The following is a 24,433-nucleotide window of genomic DNA, read 5'->3' as shown; positions in this document are numbered from 1 at the left end:
GTCATTGGGTGGCTGGTCGGTGGGGGGTGAAGAGGGTGGTGGGAGGGACTGTTCTAGATTAACAGAAATTGAAAATAAACACCACACATGAAAGTTAAAATCTCGGTTAAGGGAGGGAAGAAAAGGGACTTTTGAGAAAATTTGAATATGGACCATGTTTTAGATAAGAAATTATTAATTTTCTTAGGTGAGCTTAGGTATTGTTCTATAGGAGAATGGAGAATATCCTTATTCTTAGTACCTTGCTCCTTATATTGTGGTGGATGGATGCATAGCTTTGGCTTCACTGGGTGCTCTTTGGAAAAGCAGAATCTCAGGTGCCACTCCTTGCCTACAGACTCAATCTTCATTTAACAAGATACCCCAGTAATTCATGGGCTGTAAAGTTTGAGAAGCACTGTTTTAGAACATGCATGCTGAAATATTTAGACATGTAATGTTATGATGTCTGTAACTTATTTTCAAATGGTTCTGTAGGAAAAATACCTATAGTAGGGGAGGGAGGGATAGGAAAGCAAATAAGGTAAAATGTTAACAACTGTTGAATTTAAGTGGTGGCATAGAGGTATTCACTGTATTATTCTCTCAACTTTTCTGTATGATTGAAACTTTTCAAACATATGGGAAAATAGTTGGTAATAACATTTTATTGAATTTAACTAATCCTTTGCCCAGAAAACCTATTTTTGAAGGCTAAATAATATTTTTAAGCAGTGGAAATCTTCTAGAAGGATCATAATTATTTATTTATGAAACTCTGATATTTTATTTTTCTCATTAATAGCAACATATCTATTTATTATGGTTATATAGGGTTTTTGTTTCTTCTATTATATGTATTATCTATCTAAAAAAATAGCACTTAAAAAGGAATTATTGAAGTTAAGGACTACTACATAACAAAACTGTGTAATGTATTCTTATTTCAGATCAAAATAAGTGGGTACCCTACATGAGGTGTTAACTAACTTTTTCTTCATTGTCTCTGTAACTAGTAGTGATAGTCTGACATTTATTGAACACTTACTGTGTGTCAGGTACTGAGGAAAAGAGTTAGTGAGCAAGATCTCCATGTTTCCTGCCCTTACGCTGAACTCTAGCAGTAAAAAAAAGGAAAAAAAAATTAAGTGGCATTTATTGTATCTTATTTTATTTGTCATTAACATTTAATACTACAAAAACTTTAGAAACACTTTGTATACGATCTTGTTCATATTAACATACACTCTGTGTGGGACAGTCTTATGACAAAGCTAAGTGGTTGGTGTATATTTTCAATAAGAATTGTTTAATATCATAATTTAGTATCACATGTAGGTTTGATTATAATGGAACATTTTATTTCAGCATTTTATTTTTTTTAATTAAAAAATTTCTAAACACTACTGATGCATTCTTTTGGGCTTTAGGTGGTAACTCTAACAGCCAATGATAAGACAAGCGTTTACTTCTCCTCCCTGCGGGGACAAGGTGTGATTTATAATGTCATTGTTTGGGACCCATTACTAAATACCTCTGCTGCTTATGTTCCTGTTCACACATATGCTTGCAGTTTTGAGGCAGTGGAGAACAATTGTTTTTCCCTTGGTGAGTATTATGAGTTCAACCTTGAAAAATTCTTCTTTGCTTTTGCAGATTTACATCAACTAATATGTCTATTTTTTGTTTATTCGGCCAGCCAATATCTTTTGAGCTGCTACCTTATTCTACTCTCTGTTCTAGGCATTAGGGAGATAGAAATGACAAAAGAGACCAAATATCTGTCCTCATAGAGCTTATATTCTAGTAGGGAAGATAAGACAAGATAAATATATGAAATATACAATATGTGAGAAAGTGGTAAGTGCTAAGAAGAAAAAACAAAATAGGAAAGGAAGATAAGCAGTGGTGAAAAAAAAATCTGAGCATGGCCAGGGAAGTTTTGGCATAAATACCCATCTCGCTTGTGTCATCAGTGCCTGTATCAGAAGGAATTACTTGGGTAGTAGTGTCTGCCGGTTTTCTCCACTGTGAAGGAACTATGTTTCCTTTTAGATTAAGTATCTTTTGAGGAACTCCTTTGAGTGTAGGTAAATATTGTTTCTCAATCTCTCACTTGCTTGTTTTAGCAGTAAAGAATACAATCTATTCTTCGCATTTGAGCCAGGGATTAGAATTCCCTCTCTTCTGCTAGAGCCATACCTGGCCCAGTCTTACTAATGCCATGCGTAAGATCCTTGAGACATAAAATGTTAAAGACTCAGGCAGATGTGAGTTCTTTATTTTTGACTGATAGACCGAGTTTTGTCCGATTTCCTCCAGCCCTTTCCCTGACCCTCCTCAGCCATTTGTCTCAGAGCCCCTCCTAATCAGAAAGCTCTCTCTTTCCATGCTGAATTTAGGAGGAGAGCTCTGATCCTATTTTTCTGTCCTATTCTCTTATTTTACTTGTGTGGTTTTTTCTCTCCTTCCCTCATGGTGTGCTGGTCAGGGATTCTAATTCCTCTCTGCTAGCTGATGTCATGGAGGAATTGTGTGCCAGTGTTATTGGGTGGGAAAACCTTGTTATCTTGGTGATTGTATTTGCTGGAAACCTTCACCACACTTTCATTTGAAAAAAAAAAAATCGCACCGGTGAACGCTATATTTTTTCCTTAAAGATTGAATCCTGTAATGATAATCATCCACAGCTCTGAAAGAAGCAGAATGTGGGGTTTTGTATTTGTTCTGTCTTCTTTTTTTCAGACTCTTCATTCTCAGAAAAGCTGACATAAAATTCTGCATTATGCCTTGCAAACTCTTAGCTTCTATCTTTTGTTTCTGATTTAAATTTATGTCTTCATGGTATCTCCCTCTCAGCATTCTTAAGCATTTTGATGTGTTTTGCTTTGGAATAGGCTTGCAACGTTTTTCACATTTGATTATATGGGTGTTTTGGAGTTTTTTTTACGGGGTTTGTTTTCTCGTGTTTGTGTCTGAGAAATCATGAGGATGGTGAATTTAGTGATCACATTTTCCTCTTCAATAAGCTGTGTCTTTTGAATAGTCATATCATTTATATTGTACCTATTAAAGATCTTGGGATTAGGGATTTTTTTGGCATCATGAAGCATGTTGTGCTTTACTAGTTACGATGCAGTGTTTTTTCCCAAAGCAATATCTGTAATCGGGAAGACTAGTAATAATTTGTTCATGTATGACATATAGTGTCATACATGTTCTTTTGTTTAATGTGTGTTTGGGTTTAAATATTTTTTATGGAAAACTTCAGTGAATCCCCGCATACCAATTATCCAGCCTTAACAATATTGATTTATGGCCACTGTCTTGTTTCAGCTATATTCCTACCTGCTTCTCTGCCTCTCTACCCTTTTATTATTGCATTACTTGAAAGCAAATATCTGGCACATTATTTTACTCACAAACATTTCTCTCTCTCTCTCTCTATATATATATATATCTTAAAAATAAGTTCAGCTTTTTTAAAAAAGGTAACCATTGTCATTAAAACAATAAAGATATTGAAAATAATTCCATAATAGCGTCATATGTCCAACCAGTGTTTGCCTTTCTCCAATGATCTCAATTGTTTTTCCTTTTTTTGGAATCAGATTTCAGATGAGGTCCACACATAGTATTTAAATAGCCTCTAAACCTCTTTCTAACCTGTGACTCCTACCGCCCCCTTGGTTTTAGGTGTGCTCTCCCTCCTCCCTCTCTTCTTTCTTTTCTTCCCCTCATCCTCTCTTCAAGAATATATCATAGTGTTGTACACCTTTGTCAGGAAGCATATGTTGTCCATTTTCTCTTTTTGTTTTATCAGCAGTCAATGGTATTCACTGCCTTAGGTTGATTAATTCCTTAAGGATAGGAAGGATTTTTGAAAATTAAATTTATAATATGCATGTATGGAATTTATCAGTCAGTTCTCTTTGCTATTTTCATGAAACTTTAGTGTTAAATATAAAATGGAATGAACCACCCACTGAGTTCTCATTATTTTTAGGACAAGTATCTACCAAAGTGTTCTTCATTTTTTTTGCCCTCCTTGGTCTCTTCATTTGTTTCTTCGGACACAGATTCTGGAAAACAGGTATTGTATATGATGTAGTTGCTATTTACATAAGTCATGGTCTCTTTTCTTAAATGCTGCTGAGAAATTTATGCCCTGTAAGGAGAGTAAGCAGTTACTTGTTCTATTATCTTCATTGATTTGTGCCTGGGTTCTTGTCAAAATTCTGAGTTCTGCATTTTTATTTATTTTTTTTCAAATCTTCTCTCACAGTGGAGAGCAATCTCCTCTTATCAAGAGGGAAATAAAATTTGGTTTGTGCAACAGAGTTTGCCAACAGCTAGATTTGCCTGTAGAGTAGAGATAACCTAGGTTCGAAATCAGGATGTCTGCATAAAACCATGTGTAAATTTTGGTGATGGTGATTGACTTGGTTTCAAATAAATCAGGCTGCAGCATTGTGGTGTAGAAGGAGAAAGAGATGACTGGCTCAGTCCTGGGAGATTCAGAAACCAAACTGAAATCCAGTGATGCACAGTGGGGAGTTAAATAAAAATTATGCTCATTGAATTGATCTGAATTTGGGGGTTACCTTTTGTGTAACTGAGGTTTACAAAGAACCTGATTCAGTTAATAGACATGGTGTATAACTGAGCTCAAGGGGGGCGTGAACATAATCCTGATCTAATAAAACTCTCAAGTTTTAATAAATTGTTTGAATAGCAGCTCCTCTCCCTCCATTGTTAATTACATTCCTTTCTTGACTAATTAGCAAAGAGTATTGTGAAGAATATTTAATTCCTCCAAGTGTAGAATGATATTATTACAGAGGATTTGATTGCTGAACTGTGGGTAGGGTCCCAAAGACCTTACGTAAGATACATTAGAGATATCTTAATGGATAAAGAAATGTTTATCCTTGACAGGATGAATTAAAAGAAAAGAAGAATTAAAAGTTACACTTTGCTTTGAAATACTTTGTTACATTTAAACTTTTGTGTATTATTTTTGCTTAGTTAACTATTGAAATTTAGTTTATAATTTCAGATTAGACACAAGTGACAAAAGTACTATTCTTGTTTTAAGTAGGAAAAAATAGAGTAAAATGATCTGTGAAATTAGTAATTGCAATTTTTAATTATTTAATCATTTAAATTGACTTGCATGCTAAAACGTGTACCTCCTAATAATACTTACTCCCAGTGACTTCTAAATTTCTCCTATCTTTAATTATTTTTCTTCTCTGTCTGAACATATGTTTAAATTCTGGGAGTTTAAGCATGTATTTATAGATTAAATATTTAAATTACATTGTAAAAGAATACCTTATCACAGCTTGTTTTTTCTTTTCCCTTCTTCCTATGACTTGCTACCAGAATTATTCTTCATAGGTTTTATCTTTATGGGATTCTTCTTTTATATACTGATTACAAGACTGACACCTATTAAATATGATGGTAAGTGGAAATGAAATAACATAGTTTAACTGGGTGTTCAAATAGGAAGATGCTGTGTTATACTTCACTTTTCCTTCTACAGTTTGACCAGTGTTGAGTGTGATATCCCCTTATGTGTGTAAAATAATGGGTCTCCTTTACATTTAATCCTATAAACATCTTTCTGAACTACTCATCAGAACTTCCCTTGTGGGTTTTTAATCTGAATGGTAAATTTCATGCTACATAGTAAAACAAAGGGACGTATCAATTATAAACCTGTCTTCCACTATGTAATATATTGAAGATAGGAAATTCGCAATAATCAAAATTTTCTTTACTTAAAAATACCCTCCCGTCTCACATCACACTGAGCAGAATAATTGTCACCTGTTCTTTCTCGGCCCCTATTTATAGACTGTGCTGTGCCAAGCCGAGCTTATCTCCAGTCCTGTGAGGTTTAGCTCCCTGGCTTGTTTGCATCTTAGTCCAGGCTCCTCCCCCTCCCTCTGCAAACTAGAGGGGGCTTCATGCTGATTTCCTGGCCCTAATACAGAGCCCTTGGTGCCTGACCAACAAACAGAGGGGCTGGTAAGGCTGACTCTGATATGGCTGTGCCTCTAAAGCACAGGGTCAGAAATGCTGCTACTCATCAAACCGTTCATCTCGCTTTGAACAGTTCGTCTGGTTCTAACAACCATAGCTGGAAGCATTGGTGGCATTTTTTTGGTAGCCATTTGGTGGCGATTTGGACTCCTCATAATCTGCATGCTGTTTGTGGGACTAGTGCTGGGGTTCCTTGTCTCATCGGTGACTTTCTTCACTCCGCTGGGTAGGTATCTGTAGCTCATATTCTGTTGTGTTTGATTCATTTGAAAGACTTTATTTGGGCACTGTCGAGTCCATATATACAACCTGAGTAGGAGTTCATAGCTTAACTCTGAATGGCACTTGCTGGGTATTTTTACTTTGTAGTACAAAATCATGAAATCATAGAAATTTAGAGCTAGACAGGATGATTTAGAGCTTGACAGGATGATTTAGAGCTTGGAAAGGATGAGGTTCAACCTTCTCATTTTATTGCTTAGGAAACTGAGGCCCACAGAGCTAGCAGATGGAAGCTCTCGAACCACTCCAGGCCCTTCTGAGTTATCCTAGAAACAAGTGCATCAGATTGACATGCTTGATCCTTCCCCTCTCTTGTAGGACACACCTTTAAACAGAGTTGTATTGGCAGTTAAGTGAAAAAAATCAGAATTCTTTTCTACTTGCCCACATGTTTCTCCGATTGTTACTTTAAACCTTTCATGTGTACCTGTGTTCGCAGGTTGAGAAAATTAATTTGGTGAGTCTGATTACTCTTGATTTCTCTTTGCTTTTTTAGGAAACCTGATGGTTTTTCATGATGATGTTGTGTTTTGGGTGACCTTCTCTTGTATAGCTGTTGTCATTCCAGTAGTTTTCATGGGCTGCCTAAGAATAGTAAGTGTTTCATCAAAAGTTAGATGTATTCACTGTATCACCCCAGGCCTTTAGTCATTGCATCGTTTTGCATGTTTTATTTACTAGGGAGGGCTGTATGATAATCCATACCATGTGACTGATTTTAAATAGTCTTGTAATTATGAAACTAAGTATATATGCTTTTCACAGAGTGATTTTTTTTCGTCAGGTGGTTCAAGTCACCACCATCTAAATGCCTTTAATAGTGGAAGCCGAGAACATAGAGCTTACTATAGTGTAACAATCTAATGGATCATGAGTGTCTGTTCTCTCTAGGAGAATAGTTCATCTAATTAGACTTTATTTTTGAAAAGATCTTTCACAGGGAAGATAGTTTATACAGTTTTGATATGATTAAGGATTTTTAAAGCCTCCACTATGGATGTCTAGGGTTGCATTCAGTTTATTTTTGTAGATAACCTTTATCCAACTCTAAGAATGTGTCCTGAGGGAGCTGAAGTGGATTCCCTGTGTTTGAGGCTAGTAATGAGAGTTAGAAAATATTCTTTTCTACTAGGGATGATGCATAAAGTCTTCTACTCTTCCACAGCTGAACATACTGACTTGTGGAATCATTGGCTCCTATTCAGTGGTTTTGGCCATAGACAGTTGCATGTACACAAGCCTTTCCTTCATCACTTTGAATGTACTCAAGAGGGCACTCAATGCAGATTTCCGCAGAGCTTTCACAAATGTGCCTTTTCAAACCAATGGTAAGTCTCTAAATCCAAAAACCAAAGTAATGGTGATGGGAGTATGGACCCACGAGTGTGAACAGAGCACTAGGTAACTCGGATTGAAAGCAGGCAAACTGTGATAAAAGAAGGAAGGTCACACCATGGAAATTCTATTATGATCATAGGAGCAAAGAATTTAAATTTGTATAGTAGTTGAAGTTAATACATCTAAAAATCTACTAAATGAGCTTTATTATGAATTTTCCAAGTCAGGTTTACTTAGGTTTACATGATAAATTTCCAGTTGTGAGGAAAATGCTGAGAATAAAGCTGTTTGCAATGGTGTATGCAGATGACAACCTAATTTAATTTTTTGTTATTCTCATTTCCATCCTTTAATTAAAAATTGCATGCAATTTGCTAATTGGAAGTGGAAGTGATTTTTTAGTCAATAAATGTATTGTTTCCTCAGTTCCAAGAGTCTATCAAAGATTTTTCTGTTAACTTTTTTTTTTTAAATCTTATTCCCAGACCATACAATCCATCCAGTGTATACAATCATTGTCTTTTGGGATAGTCACAAAGTTGTGCATTCACCACCACAATCAATTTGAGAATATTCTCATTGCTCCAGAAAAAGAAAACATCCTGCACCTCTTGTAACCTATTATTGACACTTAGCTTTGGTATAATATCTTTGTTACAACTGACAAAGGACTATTACAGTGTTACTGTTAATATTAGTCCATAGTTTGCATTAATTTTATTTTTCCCATATACCACCCCATTATGAACACCTTGTAAAAGTGACATACATTTGTTCTAGTTTATGAGGACTTTGTTATATTTGTATAATTGACCACAGTCATGATCCACATCAGGTTTCTCCATAAACTTTTTAAAAAAATTTATTTATTAATTAAAAAATAAAGAAACAAAACAACATACATAATCAGTAATTCACAATATCATCACTCAGTTGCATATTCATCATTTCTTAGAACATTTGCATTAATTCAGAAAAAGAAATAAAAAGACAATAGAAAAAGAAATAAAACAAACACAGGAAAGAAAAAAAAAAGATTATACCTACCATACCCCTTACCCCTTGCTTTCATTGATCACTAACATTTAAACTAAATTTATTTTAGCATTTGTTCCCCCTATTATTTATTTTTATTCCATATGTTCTACTCCTTTGTTGACAAGGTAGATAAAAGGAGCATCAGACACAAGGTTTTCACAATCACACAGTCACATTGTGACAGCTGTATCATTATTCAATCATCCTCAAGAAACATGGCTACTGGAACACAGCTCTACATTTTCAGGCAGTTCCCTCCAGCCTCTCCATTACATCTTGAATAACAAGATGATATCTGCTTGATGCATAAGAATAACCTCCAGGATAACCTCTTCACTCTGTTTGGAATCTCTCAGTCATTGACACTTGGTCTCATTTCCCTCTTCCCCCTTTTGGTCGAGAAGGTTTTCTCAATCCCTTGATGCTATGTCTCAGCTCATCTAGGGTTTTTCTCAATCCCTTGATGCTGAGTCTCCGTTCATTCCAAGATCTCTGTCCCATGTTGCCAGGAAGGTCCACACCCCTGGGAGTCATGTCCCACGTAGAGAGGGGTAGGGTGGTGAGACTGCTCATTGTGTTGGCTGGAGAGAGGGGCCACATCTGAGCAAAAGAGGCTCTCTTGGGGGTGACTCTTAGGCCTAAATTTTAACTAGGCTTGACCTATCCTTTGCGAGGTTAAGTTTCATATGAACAAATCCCAAGACTGGGGGCTCTGCCTATAGCTTTGGTTGTCCACACTGCTTGTGAGAATATCAAGAATTCAACTTGGGGAAGTTGAATTTCTCCCCGTTCTCACCACTTCCTGAAGGGGGCTTTGCAGATACTTTTCCACTCACTGATCGAATCACTCTGGACAAACCAGCAAAATCTCATGTCCTACCTGAGATTCCAAGTACTTATGGCGTTCAATCAAACTATCTACATAAGTGATATTAGGAAATGCACTAGTCAAAATATAAATTTTGTAACTAATAAACATTTTTTGCTTTAGTCTCACACAGAAGGTGACATTTTAAAATATTAATTGCCATCTATTTTCAGTACCCTGCAATAATAACATTCCTTTGTTCTTCCTCATGCTCCATAAACTTTTAAAGGAAAAGATGACTATCACATATGTTCACAAATATTGTTAAGATATGTCTTTTCTATGTAGTTTTATTGAGATATAGTTTAGATTCTCTAGGGAAACAGAACAATTACGAGATTTCTGTAAATATGAGATTTTATAAAATTGTCTCATGCAGCTATGGAGATGCGCAAGTCCAAATTCCATGGGGCAGGCTGCAGGTTCACAGCTCCAGTGAAGCTCTTCAGTGAATCCCCAGGAGAGGTTGGCTGGCTGAAGTAGAGAGATTCTTAATTTCTCCTTTAAAGTCTTCAGCTGATTAGATTAAATGTCACTGATTGCGAGGGACACTACCCTTGTCTGACTGAAGATGTAATCAGCTATGGATGAGATCAACATGCTGATGATTTAATAAACCATCTTCTGGTTTATTAACTAGCCACAAAATTCCCTTGTAGTAATAGCTAGGCCAGTGCTTACTAGACCAAAAAACTGGGCACAGTCTCCTGGCCAAGTTGACACATGAACTCAACCATAACACCATACAATCCATCTGAAGTATACAGTCAGTATCACAGCATAGTTGTGCATTCAACGCCATGATCATTTTTAGAACATTTGCATTACTCCAGAAAAAGAAATAGAAATAAAAAGGAAAACCCCAAACATCTCATATCCCATATTCCTCCCTTGTATTAGCTACTAATATTGCAGTTTACCCACTTTTCTTTCTGTTTATTTTTTTGTATGTTGCATTTCATTCTTTTACCATAGGGAAGGAGCAGTGCATGAGTCTACCCACTTTTAAGACTAAAATAGAGGTAGGTTAACTAAGATAGTGAAATTTGACAGAGATAGATAATATGTACCGGTGGAATAAAATCAGATACCCAGAAGTAGATCCAGATAAACACGGGCAACTTACTTTTTTTTTTGCAGTATAGTTATACAATCATTATCAAAGATCAGGGCTACTAGATTGCAGTTCAGCAACTTCAGGGTATTTCCTTCTGGGTATTCTAAAACCGTGGGCACTAAAAAGAAATATCTAGATAATGAGTCAGTAGTCACAGTCATTTGTTAAATCCTAATTTCTCAGCTATACCTCCTCCCTCTCATTTGATTGTTAAGAAATGTCTTGATTTCATATCTTAAAAAATAGATGGTAGAAAAGTATGTCTTAGAAGTGAAGAGAATGTGGCATCAATGTAATCATGAACTTATGAATTTATTAGAGCTGGTCTTTCCATGTACTACCCTGAACCTCCCTGCCCTGGGTAACAGGTTGATGGTGGAGACCTTGAAATCCACGTGTCTTGGGAAGTCTTAAGTACAAGGCAGTTTTTTGCCAAAACTTTTATTAGAAATTGCAATTGCAGCTATTGAATGTCTTCATGCATTTCTGTATCTGCTCAATTTGAGTAGGGTAGGGTCCTTGCCAGCAGTAGCAGGGATGTGTACTAGAGTCCCACCTAGTCAGAACCCTTTACCAATGAAAGAGGCTTGATGGTGTCTAATGTTCCATGATATATGTATGTGAATTAAAACTAAATCAGTACGGAGGCGGGGCCAAGATGGCGGCTTAGTAAGGTACATGCGTCTTAGTTCCTCCTCCAGAGCAACTATGAGGTGAACAGAAACAGTGCAAAACAGCTCCTGGGGCCACGGCAGGGAATGGACACACAGCGTACCCCAGTCTGGACTGGCTAGACTGACTGCGAGACTGCTGCGGTGAGATCCCCAAGCGGTGCGCGCTTCCCCGAGCCGCGGCAGCTGGCGGTCGGAGCTCCTCCATCCCTCCTTCCCGGGCCGGCTGAGAGTCTCGGAGAGGGAAGTTTCCCAAGCCGCGGCGGCCGGCGCCCCTCTTTTGAGGGCGGCTTCCTGGACCAGCTACGAGTCTCGGATCAGAGAGCTACCCAAGCCGCGGTGGCCGGCAACCAGCGCCCCTCCGGCTTCCTGGTCCGGTGGCGAGTTCCCCGGGCCGCGGCGGCCGAGAACCGGCACCCCACCAGGGAGAGGAGAGAATTTCCGACAGTGGCAGGAACTGGGTCCAACCAAACACCAATAGGGGCATTAATAAAGGAGCCACAGGGTCCCCTCAAACCGCGGCGGCGGGCGCCCCCACCACGCGCAGCCCCCGGGACCAACTGAGAGAATTGGATGGGAAATCCCCAGGGCGCGGAGAACGGTGACCGGGGGGGATCCCTTCCAAACATGTGAGACAAACATGTGCCACGAGCGCCACCTACTGGGCAGGATAAGAAAAACAGAACCCAGAGATTTCACAGAAAAATCTTACAACCTTGTTGGGTGCGACACCCAGGGAAATCTGACTAAATGCCCAGACGCCAGCAGAAGATAACGGACCACACTCAGAAGATTGAAAATATGGCCCAGTCAAAGGAACAAACCAATAGTTCAAATGAGATACAGGAGCTGAGACAACTAATGCTGAATATACGAACAGAAATGGAAAACCTCTTCAAAAACGAAATCGATAAATTGAGGGAGGACATGAAGAAAACATGGGCTGAACAAAAAGAAGACATAGAAAAACTGAAAAAACAAACCACAGAACTTATGGAAGTGAAGGATAAAGTAGAAAACATGGAAAAAACAATGGATACCTACAATGATAGATTTAAAGAGACAGAAGATAGAATTAGTGATTTGGAGGATGGAACATCTGAATTCCAAAAAGAAACAGAAACTATCGGGAAAAGAATGGAAAAATTTGAACAGGGTATCAGGGAACTCAAGGACAATATGAACCGCAAAAATATACGTGTTGTGGGTGTCCCAGAAGGAGAAGAGAAGGGAAAAGGAGGAGAAAAACTAATGGAAGAAATTATCACTGAAAATTTCCCAACTCTTATGAAAGACCTAATATTACAGATCCAAGAAGTGCAGCGCACCCCAAAGAGAATAGACCCAAATAGGCGTTCTCCAAGACACTTACTAGTTAGAATGTCAGAGGTCAAAGAGAAAGAGAGGATCTTGAAAGCAGCAAGAGAAAAACAATCCATCACATACAAGGGAAACCCAATAAGACTATGTGTAGATTTCTCAGCAGAAACCATGGAAGCTAGAAGACAGTGGGATGATATATTTAAATTACTAAAAGAGAAAAACTGCCAACCAAGACTCCTATATCCAGCAAAATTGTCCTTCAAAAATGAGGGAGAAATTAAAACATTCTCAGACAAAAAGTCACTGAGAGAATTTGTGACCAAAAGACAAACTCTGCAAGAAATACTAAAGGGAGCACTAGAGTCACATACGAAAAGACAGAAGAGAGAGGTATGGAGAAGAGTGTAGAAAGAAGGAAAATCAGATATGATATATATAATACAAAAAGCAAAATGTTAGAGGAAAATATTATCCAAACAGTAATAACACTAAATGTTAATGGACTGAATTCCCCAATCAAAAGACATAGATTGGCGGAATGGATTAAAAAACAGGATCCTTCTATATACTGTCTACAGGAAACACATCTTAGACCCAAAGATAAACATAGGTTGAAAGTGAAAGGTTGGGAAAAGATATTTCATGCAAATAACAACCAGAAAAGAGCAGGAGTGGCTATACTAATATCCAACAAATTAGACTTCAAATGTACAACAGTTAAAAGAGACAAAGAAGGACACTATATACTAATAAAAGGAACAATTAAACAAGAAGACATAACAATCATAAATATTTACGCACCGAACCAGAATGCCCCAAAATACGTGAGGAATACACTGCAAACACTGAAAAGGGAAATAGATTCATATACCATAATAGTTGGAGACTTCAATTCACCACTCTCATCAATGGACAGAACATCTAGACAGAGGATCAATAAAGAAATGGAGAATCTGAATATTACTATAAAGGAGCTAGACTTAACAGACATTTATAAGACATTACATCCCACAACAGCAGGATACACCTTTTTCTCAAGTGCTCATGGATCATTCTCAAAGATAGACCATATGCTGGGTCACAAAGCAAGTCTTAACAAATTTAAAAAGATTGAAATCATACACAACACTTTCTCGGATCATAAAGGAATGAAGTTGGAAATCAATAATAGGCCGAGTGCCAGAAAATTCACAAATACATGGAGGCTCAACAACACACTCTTAAACAACGAGTGGGTCAAAGAAGAAATTGCAAGAGAAATTAGTAAATACCTAGAGACGAATGAAAACATAACATATCAAAACTTATGGGACGCAGCAAAGGGTGTGCTAAGAGGGAAATTTATTGCCCTAAATGCCTATATCAGAAAAGAAGAAAAGGCAAAAATGCAGGAATTAACTGTCCACTTGGAAGAACTGGAGAAAGAACAGCAAACTAATCCCAAAGCAAGCAAAAGGAAAGAAATAACAAAGATTAGAGCAGAAATAAATGAAATTGAAAACATGAAAACAATAGAGAAAATCAATAAAACCAGAAGTTGGCTCTATGAGAAAATCAATAAGATTGATGGGCCCTTAGCAAGATTGACAAAAAGAAGAAGAGAGAGGATGCAAATAAATAAGATCAGAAATGGAAGAGGAGACATAACTACTGACCTCACAGGAATAAAGGAGGTAATAACAGGATACTATGAACAACTTTACACTAATAGTACAACAATTTAGATGAAATGGACGGGTTCCTGGAAAGATATGAACAACCAACTTTGACTCAAGAAGACATAGATGACCTCAACAAACCAATCACAAGTAAAGAAATTGAATTAGTCATTCAAAAGCTTCCTAAAAAGAAAAGTCCAGGACCAGACGGCTTTACATGTGAATTCTATCAAACATTCCAGAAAGAATTAGTACCAACTCTCCTCAAACTCTTCAAAAAAATCGAAGTGGAGGGAAAACTACCTAATTCATTCTATGAAGCCAACATCACCCTCATACCAAAACCAGGCAAAGATATTACAAAAAAAGAAAACTACAGACCAATCTCTCTAATGAATATAGATGCAAAAATCCTCAACAAAATTCTAGCAAATCGTATCCAACAACACATTAAAAGAATTATACATCATAACCAAGTAGGATTCATCCCAGGTATGCAAGGATGGTTCAACATAAGAAAATCAATTAATGTAATACACCATATCAACAAATCAAAGCAGAAAAATCACATGATCATCTCAATTGATGCAGAGAAGGCATTTGACAAGATTCAACATCCTTTCTTGTTGAAAACACTTCAAAAGATAGGAATACAAGGGAACTTCCTTAAAATGATAGAGGGAATATATGAAAAACCCACAGCTAATATCATCCTCAATGGGGAAAAATTGAAAACTTTCCCCCTAAGATCAGGAACAAGAGAAGGATGTCCATTATCACCACTATTATTCACATTGTGTTGGAGGTTCTAGCCAGAGCAATTAGACAAGAAAAAGAAATAACAAGGCATCAAAATTGGAAAGGAAGAAGTAAAACTATCACTGTTTGCAGACGATATGATACTATACGTCGAAAACCCGGAAAAATCCACAACAAAACTACTAGAGCTAATAAATTAGTACAGCAAAGTAGCAGGTTACAAGATCAACATTCAAAAATCTGTAGCATTTCTATATACTAGTAATGAACAAGCTGAGGGGGAAATCAAGAAACGAATCCCATTTACAATTGCAAGTAAAAGAATGAAATACCTAGGAATAAATTTAACTAAAGAGACAAAAAACCTATATAAAGAAAACTACAAAAAACTGCTAAAAGAAATCACAGAAGACCTAAATAGATGGAAGGGCATACCGTGTTCATGGATTGGAAGACTAAATATAGTTAAGATGTCAATCCTACCTAAATTGATTTACAGATTCAATGCAATACCAATCAAAATCCCAACAACTTATTTTTCAGAAATAGAAAAACCAATAAGCAAATTTACCTGGAAGGGTAGGGTGCCCTGAATTGCTAAAAACATCTTGAGGAAAAAAAACGAAGCTGGAGGTCTTGCACTGCCTGACTTTAAGGCATATTATGAAGCCACAGTGGTCAAAACAGCATGGTATTGGCATAAAGATAGATATATCGACCAATGGAATCGAATAGAGTGCTCAGATATAGACCCTCTCATCTATGGACATTTGATCTTTGATAAGGCAGTCAAGCCAACTCACCTGGGACAGAACAGTCTCTTCAATAAATGGTGCCTAGAGAACTGGATATCCATATGCAAAAGAATGAAAGAGGACCCGTATCTCACACCCTATACAAAAGTTAGCTCAAAATGGGTCAAAGATCTAAACATTAGGTCTAAGACCATAAAACAGTTAGAGGAAAATGTAGGGAGATATCTTATGAAACTTACAATTGGAGGCGGTTTTATGGACCTTAAACCTAAAGCAAGAGCACTGAAGAAGGAAATAAATAAATGTGAACTCCTCAAAATTAAACACTTTTGTGCATCAAAGAACTTCATCAAGAAAGTAGAAAGACAGCCTACACAATGGGAGACAATATTTGGAAATGACATATCAGATAAAGGTCTAGTATCCAGAATTTATAAAGAGATTGTTCAACTCAACAACAAAAAGACAGCCAACCCAATTACAAAATGGGAAAAAGATTTGAATAGACACCTCTCAGAGGAGGAAATACAAGTGGCCAAAAGGCACATGAAGAGATGCTCAATGTCCCTGGCCATTAGAGAAATGCAAATCAAAACCACAATGAGATATCATCTCACACCCACCAGAATGGCCATTATCAACAAAACAGAAAATGACAAGTGCTGGAGAGGATGCGGAGAAAGAGGCACACTTATCCACTGTTGGTGGGAATGTCAAATGGTGCAACCACTGTGGAAGGCAGTTTGGCGGTTCCTCAAAAAGCTGAATATAGAATTGCCATACGACCCAGCAATACCATTGCTGGGAATCTACTCAAAGGACTTAAGGGCAAAGACACAAACGGACATTTGCACACCAATGTTTATAGCAGCGTTATTTACAATTGCAAAGAGATGGAAACAGCCAAAATGTCCATCAACAGAAGAATGGCTAAACAAACTGTGGTATATACATACGATGGAATACTATGCAGCTTTAAGACAGGATAAACTTATGAAGCATGTAATAACATGGATGGACCTAGAGAACATTATGCTGAGTGAATCCAGCCAAAAACTAAAAGACAAATACTGTATGGTCCCACTGATGTGAATCGACATTCAAGAATAAACTTGGAATATGTCCTTGATAACAGAGTCCAGCAGGAGGTAGAAACAGGGTAAGATAATGGGTAATTGGAGCTGAAGGGATAGAGACTGTGCAACAGGACTAGATACAAAAACTCAAAAATGGACAGCACAATAATACCTAATTGTAAAGTAATCATGTTAAAACACTGAATGGAGCTGCATCTGAGCTTTAGGTTTTTGTTTTGTTTTTTGTTTTTTTTTTACTATTATTATTTTATTTTTTTCTCTATATTAACATTCTATATCTTTTTCTGTTGTGTTGCTAGTTCTTCTAAACCGATGCAAATGTACTAAGAAACGATGATCATGCATCTATGTGATGATGTTAAGAATTACTGATTGCATATGTAGAATGATATGATTTCTAAATGTTGTGTTAATTTCTTTTTTTCTGTTAATTAATAAAAAAAAAAAAAAAAAACTAAATCAATGCCTTCTACTTCTCCCCCATCTGAAAAAACCCAGCCAACAGCTCTGCCTGGGCACTGGTCATATAGGATTGAAATGCCAAGGATCCAAGTAACTTATTCCTTCATATCTGTCTGGACTTTCGAATGCCTGAACATAAAACTCCTTGTTTCAAATGTAAGACTGTACCTCCCCCCACTCATTCTTTCCTTTGCAAGTGAAGACGTAGTCTCAAGTTTGGACTAATTCTCTAGAAAGTCTCTATGACTCAGAAAGGAAGACACAAAGTGAGGCCACAAAGTGTTAGATCTGTACTAGGTTTTAAAATACAAGTGTTCAAACTGCTTTTCCACTGTTTTTTTTTTTTTTTTTTTAGACTTTATCATCCTGGCAGTGTGGGGGATGCTGGCTGTAAGTGGAATTACATTACAGATCCGAAGAGAAAGAGTTCGACCATCTTTCCCTCCCCATCCATACAAGTTGTGGAAGCGAGAGAGAGAGCGCAGAATAACCAACATCTTGGACCCTAGCTACCACGTCCCTCCTTTAAGAGAGAGGCTCCATGGCCAATTAACCCAGATCAAAGAGCTCTTCCAGACAAAACAGCCAGCTGGTGAGAGAACACCCCTGCTCCTGTAGATGGTGAAGGCCCTGGTCGTGTGGTCTCGGAGTACAGCCTGAGCACTGTCCCTGCTGCGGTGGTTATGTCCAGACAGTTTCAGTAATCCCTGGTGCAAGGCTAATGGAGGCAGAGGCTTATCTGTCTGTGCTTTGCACAGAGTTATGGTCTCTACTGCTACATGATAAGTGCATCCAGGGAAATCGTGTGTGTGTGTGTGTGTGTGTGTTTGTGTGTGAGGGAGAGAGAGAGAAAGATGACCAAGAAGTTAATGGTAGAGAAATTTTTCCTTATTTCAAAATACTTGGAGAAATTATCTTTTGGCTTACAAATATATGATGAACTTATTCTATTAAATAGATTTAAAAACATTAAAAATAACAATATGATTCTCTTGCAGAACCCTGGTATTTTTTTTTTAACACATCCTTGACCATTTCTTTCATTAGACTCTGTACAAAGCTGGGGAGGAGGTGGTTTTAAGTGCTGCATTTGATCTTTATTTGCCACTGTTTGGGGCTTTATGGATTTGAACCTGGGTCTTTGAGCTTCAGAATACAAAAGGAGAAAGAACTTGTTTTCTTACTAAAAGCAGTCTGATTACTGAGTTGTATGGCTATCGTAACATGATGCATTATCAAAAAAGTATCCTTCCTCTTTGCCTTTTATTGCTTCAAATGGTAATTTAAATCACTAAATTATTTCAATTACTTGAAAATAAGACAATTTATATAGTTAATAGAACTTTTTTGTATGGATAATTTATTTATATTACAAACAATGGCCTCTGTTCTTTTCTTTTAAGTCCTTTCCAAAATAATGTTGACAGCTGAATATTAGATGATAATAATAATTATCTGCATTAGTGATATATGCAGATTAGATGATATATGGATTATGTTTTGTTTTGAAGAATTAAATTGGCCCTTGCTTTAATCTGTGGTTCTATTAGCAAAGCAACTTTTAAAAAGTAGCATTTTGTAGTTCTACTAAATTAGCTGTTATTAACTATAGTGTAAAATACCATTTTTAATAATTTATCTTCTCTCCGAAGCCTTTGTATCAGCTGGTTCAAAGTGATAAGAAGGAAATAAAATGGAGGCAAATCTGTTAAATGGATCTGCCTTTAAATAGGACCTTAGATTGTGTAAGGAGAGTGCCCCCAGTTTTGAAACCCTTTTTTCCACCCCTAGAGATCACCTGGATACGCTAGGCTGTGTACTTGTTATCTGCAGCCTTTTCTCTTAGTTGTCAGAGCCTGTGTCCCAGTTCTCCCTTGCAGTTTGAGCAGGTGACTCTGGCATGCGTGAGTGACACTGAGGTTGATTGTGGAGTTGCATACTCATATGTGAGTTAATCACTATTTAACTGATGCTGCTTTTTAGGTTTTTCAAGGTAAAATAGATTGTTGAAGTTCAGGTTACCAAAAAGTCATCATTTCATATATTTTGAACATGTTTGGGAAGGTTGAAACAAAATGAGAAAAATATGTAACTGATCATTTTTGCTTTGAAAAATTATACACAAGTGTTCATTTGCTATCTATTCTGTAGTCCTTACTGTTTACACAACTTCAGTAACACTTAATATCTTTCATAACTCACTGTAGGTATTCCTGCTTCTACCATATCTTTGTCCATTCTAACAGTAATATGGGACGTTTGTGAGTTATTTTCTGTACCAACAAAATGCACTGCCAGCAATGATTGTAAAAGCAGAACACTTTTTGAAGGGAAGATGCGAATTTTTAAGAACTTTTCATGATGTTAAATTCTATGTAATAAAAAGCCAGTTTGCATAATTTTTTATAATAAATACCTATTTTGCAAAAAAAATGCTTAAAAGCCTCATTACCATATAATTCTTACACATTTTTACCAATTTTATTTGTATATTTTGTATGCTGCCATAAAAATAGAATTATTTAACCTAGAAAAACAGTTTAACTCATTTTGAAAAATTTAAACATAACTGACAAACATGAAAGGAAGAAAGTTTGCATTAGTATGCTCAAATTTATACCTTTTGTTAGAAGGAAAGCTGGTTGTTCCTAACATTGGTTAGTTTGCATTGATGTCATTAGTACTTCAGGTGTGTCAAACTGAAGAAAAGTAGCTGTGCTACAGGAAAATCTTTTAAAATATTTTTATGTGTTTTATAAAAGTTACGATTAACCTGTTATACTTTTGCAACCAGGTTGCCAAACCACAGCTGCTAAACAGCATTTACGAGCTAGTTGAGTTGTTCTGTAGAAGGTGTTATGGAAACAGAGAATACTGGAATCTAGCCTACTAGGCCCGAGAGTGACTAGAGATACTGTTATCTCACCCCCCCTTTTTCTGTTTTTAAATAGTTTTATTCACACATGGTACAGTCCAGCCTAAAGTGTATGAGCATGCCTTCACCACCACACTCTATCTAAAGACATTTCTTTTTCTTCTGCGTAGAATCCTTACCTGGTTCCCAATCCCCCCACCTGTTGACATTTAGTTTTGGCATAATGCCTTTGTTACATTCAGTGGAAGCATAATACAATGTTACTGTTGCCTGCAGACCCTAGCTTACATTGATTGTACTTTTTCCAACATACCATCTATTTTCAACACCCTGCAGTACCGACATTCCTTTGTTCTCCTTATGCAAAAACATTTTTTAATTTGTACATTTAATCACCTTCATTGTATACTCTAGGCATTCCTAAATTATACCATCTCAGTCTTTATCTTCTGTCTTTCCTTCCAGTTTCATATGTGCCCCTGGCCCTTCTCTCTCTCTGTCATACGCATCCCTTTTTTTAATACCTGAGGAAATTTTTTTCCAGTTTTCTTAATTGTATGAAGTCACGGAGATATCAAATGACAGTAGGCAGACCAAAATTTGGGGCATCTGGCCCCCATCTAAATGTGCTTTACACTCTTACCATGTTGAAGGTGTAAATGATTTCTTTTCCTTCTGTTGGTGAACTGGTAGGAAGCTCCTAATGTTAATATTTATTGCATTGATCACTTCTTTTGGGGAATTACTCATTTTACACACTGAAACAGGGTTTTCCACATTAATTCTCTTAGGTCATGGAGAATGATAGACATTTCTGAATGACTGATACATAATACTTAAAATTTCCAATATCTGTAAATATGTCTCCTCAGCAGCATTTGCACAGAACTTTTCTGTAGAGAGCTTAGTCCTTAATAATGGACTTAAATCTGTTACTAACCTTCATTAAAACTAAAAGCTGTTGGCTCTATTTCCTGAGAACTGTCCCCCACCTCCACCCCAGGCTCTCCCATTGTACCTCAGCCCTTGTTGGAAGGGAGGCTCTGTTTTCCTTTGCCTTGCCTCTTAAATAAAAGGCCTCTTGGCAGTTTGGCCAGAGGGTTTGCGAAGACTTCTCTATGAAGATAATAAGTGAGACGTGAAATATAACATGCAACAAAAATGTGTAATGGGTATGGGGCGGGGTGGGGGGGAGAATCTGGATGCTGAGAAAAAATTCCTTGAGGAAGTGACACTTAAGCTGAGACCTCGAAGATCAGTAGTAGAGGCCAAACTAAACTGCAGGTAAGTACATTCCTTGTAGAGGTGGGGGTTGAAGCCGGCAGGAGCATATAAAAGGCTCAAGAGCTTCCCCTTTCATTACTGAGAGCTCTCAGTGGAGGCCACTTGTCATTACAGCCCTTCATTTTGCTGCTTGGTGGGGTCAGCTCTCCCATTCTCAGCTTTGGGCACTTTGAGCAGCTCATCTAGATAGTATGTTGTCAGATAGTATGTTTTCTTCCTGTAAAAATTTTTTTAATTATTTTTTATTGATATATATTAGCATACCATGTCATCATCCAAGTGTATATCAATGATTCACAATATCACCATATAACTGCGTTTATCATCACAATTGACTTTTTTGTGAAAAATAAAAAAAAACAATATACATTTCGAAGTACAGTGCAACAATTAGTTGTAGAGCAGATTTCAGAGTTTGATGTGGGTTACAATTCCACAATTTTAGGTTTTTACTTCTAGTTGCTCTAAGATACTGAAGACTTAAAAAAAAATTAAAATAATGATTCAGCAGTCATACTCATTTGTTAAACCCTACCTTCTCTGTATAATTCCACCATCCTCTTTGATCTTTCTCCTACTCTTTGGGGTATTCAGGCTATACCCATTCTAACTTTTTCATATTGGAAGGGGCTGTTGATAACATGGGATAGGGGATGGAAGTAGTTGATGTGCTGGAGAGGCTGGCCCCTCTGCATTTCAGGATTTATCTGGTCCAGGGACCCATCTGGAGGTTGTAGGTTTCTGGAAAGTTACCCTAGTGATTGGAACCCTTTTAGAATCTTATATAACGCCCTAGGTGTTCTTCAGGATTGGCAGGAATGGTTTTGGTTGGGGATTGGCAAGCTATGATAAGTAGCAATGTCTAACTGAAGCTGTGTAAGAGTGCCCTCCAAGAGTGACATCAACTCTATTTGAACTCTTAGCCCCTGATATGATTCTCCCACTTTTTGTCAGGATGGCATTGTTGATCCTACGATGCCAGGGCCAGGCTCATACCTGGGAGTCATCTCCCATACCACCTGGGAGATTTTCGCCCCTGGATATCATGAGCCATGTAGTGGGGAGGTCAATGATTTCACTTGCAGAGTTGGGCTTAGAGAGGGAGAGAGAGGCCACATCTGTGCAACAAAAGAGGTCCTCCGGAAGTAACTCTTAGGCTAAGCTTCATTACTACGTATAAGCTTCACAAGAACAAGCATCAAGATCAAGGGCTTGGCCTATTGATTTGGGTGTCCCTGATGTTTGACACAGTATCAGGGATTTCCCCGGTGGTAAAGTTTAATAGTTCCATATATTTTCTCCCATCCCTCAAGGGACTTTGTCAATACTTCTTGGTCATCTGCTTAATATACTCTGGGATGTATCCAGGCATTACATTAAGCTGTATTTCCTGTTAAATTTTAACTAGGCCATAAAAGTGCACAGATCACACCTTCCTTTTTTTTTTGTCTTGGGCAGGCTCTGGGAATCGAACTCGGGTCTCTGGCATGGCGGGCAGGGACTGCCACGGAGCCACTGTTGCCCGCCTTTGTGTGTGTGTGTGTGTGTGTGCGCGCATGTGGTCTGGGTATCAAACCCAGGTCTCCCACATGTAAGGCAAACATTCTACCATGGAACACACCTTACCTTTTAATTTACCATTTTTCAGTGTATTCAGTTCCTTTCAAGACACTAGAATTTAGCATTGCTCCCTGGAAGGTAAGGCAAAACACTGAGTGACTCCCTAAGTCCAACTCTGCAAATGAAATAATTACCCTCCCCCCTATGTGGGACATGAAATCCAGGGGTGGAAAGTCTCCATAACAATATGGGATATGACTCCCAGGGATGAGCCTGGCCCTGGCACCGTGGACTCAACAATGCCTTCATGACCAAAAAGGGTAAAAGAATTGCAACTAATAAGGTATCATTGGCTGAGAGAGTTCAAACAGAGTTGAGAGGCTACTCTGGAGGCTACTCTTAGGCAAACTTCAGCTAGACATTGCTACTTATCATGATTTGGCAAACCCCAACCAAAACTATTCCTGTTAACACTAAAGAAAACCTAAGGATTTATCTGAGATTCAACAAAGGTTCCATGCACTATTATTACTTTCCAGAAACCTACAACCTCCAGTTGAGTTCCTAGGCCAGATAAGTCCTGAAATCCAGAGGGGCCAGCCTCTCCAGAACATCAACTAGTTTCAACCCCTCATTCCACATTATTGACAGCTCTTCACAACGTGAAAACATTAGAATGGACATAACCCAAATGCTCCTGAAGATTGGAAGGTAGATCAAAGGAGAAGGTGGAGTTATAAAAGATAGTATTTAACATATGAGTGTGACTGCTGAAACATTATAGTGATATTTCTTTTAGTCTGCAGTGTCTCAGAGCTGCTAGAAGTAAAAACTTAAAATTGTGGAATTGTAACCCATACAAAACTCTGAAATCTGTTCTACAACTAATTGTTGTGATGTGCTTTGAAATATATTGCTTTTTAATAAATACATTATTTTTCACAATTAAGAAAAAACAACACAGTGACCCACAGATTGTGGCCCTCAATCCTTCCTTTTATTCAAGAATTGCACATAGTATAGTATACCTGTTCCAACCCAGCTTAGTCCCAAATCAAAGAACATGCCTGGTATGGAGTTTAGCATGAGTTTAATTAGGGACTTAGGAACAGGAATTCTACCTGATGGTGGCTGGTTGGGAAACGGAAGTCAGTGTTTAAGCAAAAGAGAGGAGTGCCAGGGAGTGGCTTATATAGCTTTAGGTCGACAGAGTGTGACAACAGAGTTTCAACAGAGTCTTGGGAGATTTGATAAAGGAGGGGAGTTTTAATGACATTCTTTTCCCCTTGAGGGGGTCTGTTGACCTTTAATGC

The 24,433-nt window shown here is 37.6% G+C and overlaps 1 protein-coding gene across 1 annotated transcript in view; it reads left to right on the top strand.

Annotated features, from left to right (window-relative positions):
• Window positions 1–19,834, top strand: part of TM7SF3 (transmembrane 7 superfamily member 3) — a 38,789-nt gene extending 18,955 nt beyond the window's left edge. Inside the window, exons 6-12 of the mRNA XM_077170375.1 lie at window positions 1,410–1,587; window positions 3,986–4,072; window positions 5,368–5,448; window positions 6,107–6,259; window positions 6,812–6,909; window positions 7,481–7,643; window positions 17,757–19,834. Of these exons, the coding sequence (XP_077026490.1) occupies window positions 1,410–1,587; window positions 3,986–4,072; window positions 5,368–5,448; window positions 6,107–6,259; window positions 6,812–6,909; window positions 7,481–7,643; window positions 17,757–18,019 (1,023 nt within the window). The 3' untranslated portion in view covers window positions 18,020–19,834. The remainder of the gene's footprint in view (window positions 1–1,409; window positions 1,588–3,985; window positions 4,073–5,367; window positions 5,449–6,106; window positions 6,260–6,811; window positions 6,910–7,480; window positions 7,644–17,756) is intronic.
• The last annotated feature ends 4,599 nt before the right edge of the window (window positions 19,835–24,433 follow it).

The sequence above is a fragment of the Tamandua tetradactyla genome, chromosome 7, assembly GCF_023851605.1.
Source record: "Tamandua tetradactyla isolate mTamTet1 chromosome 7, mTamTet1.pri, whole genome shotgun sequence".
Classification (NCBI taxonomy): domain Eukaryota; kingdom Metazoa; phylum Chordata; class Mammalia; order Pilosa; family Myrmecophagidae; genus Tamandua; species Tamandua tetradactyla.
The sequence above is the reverse complement of the archived record's forward strand: the minus strand, read 5'-3'. Positions and strand labels throughout refer to the sequence as shown.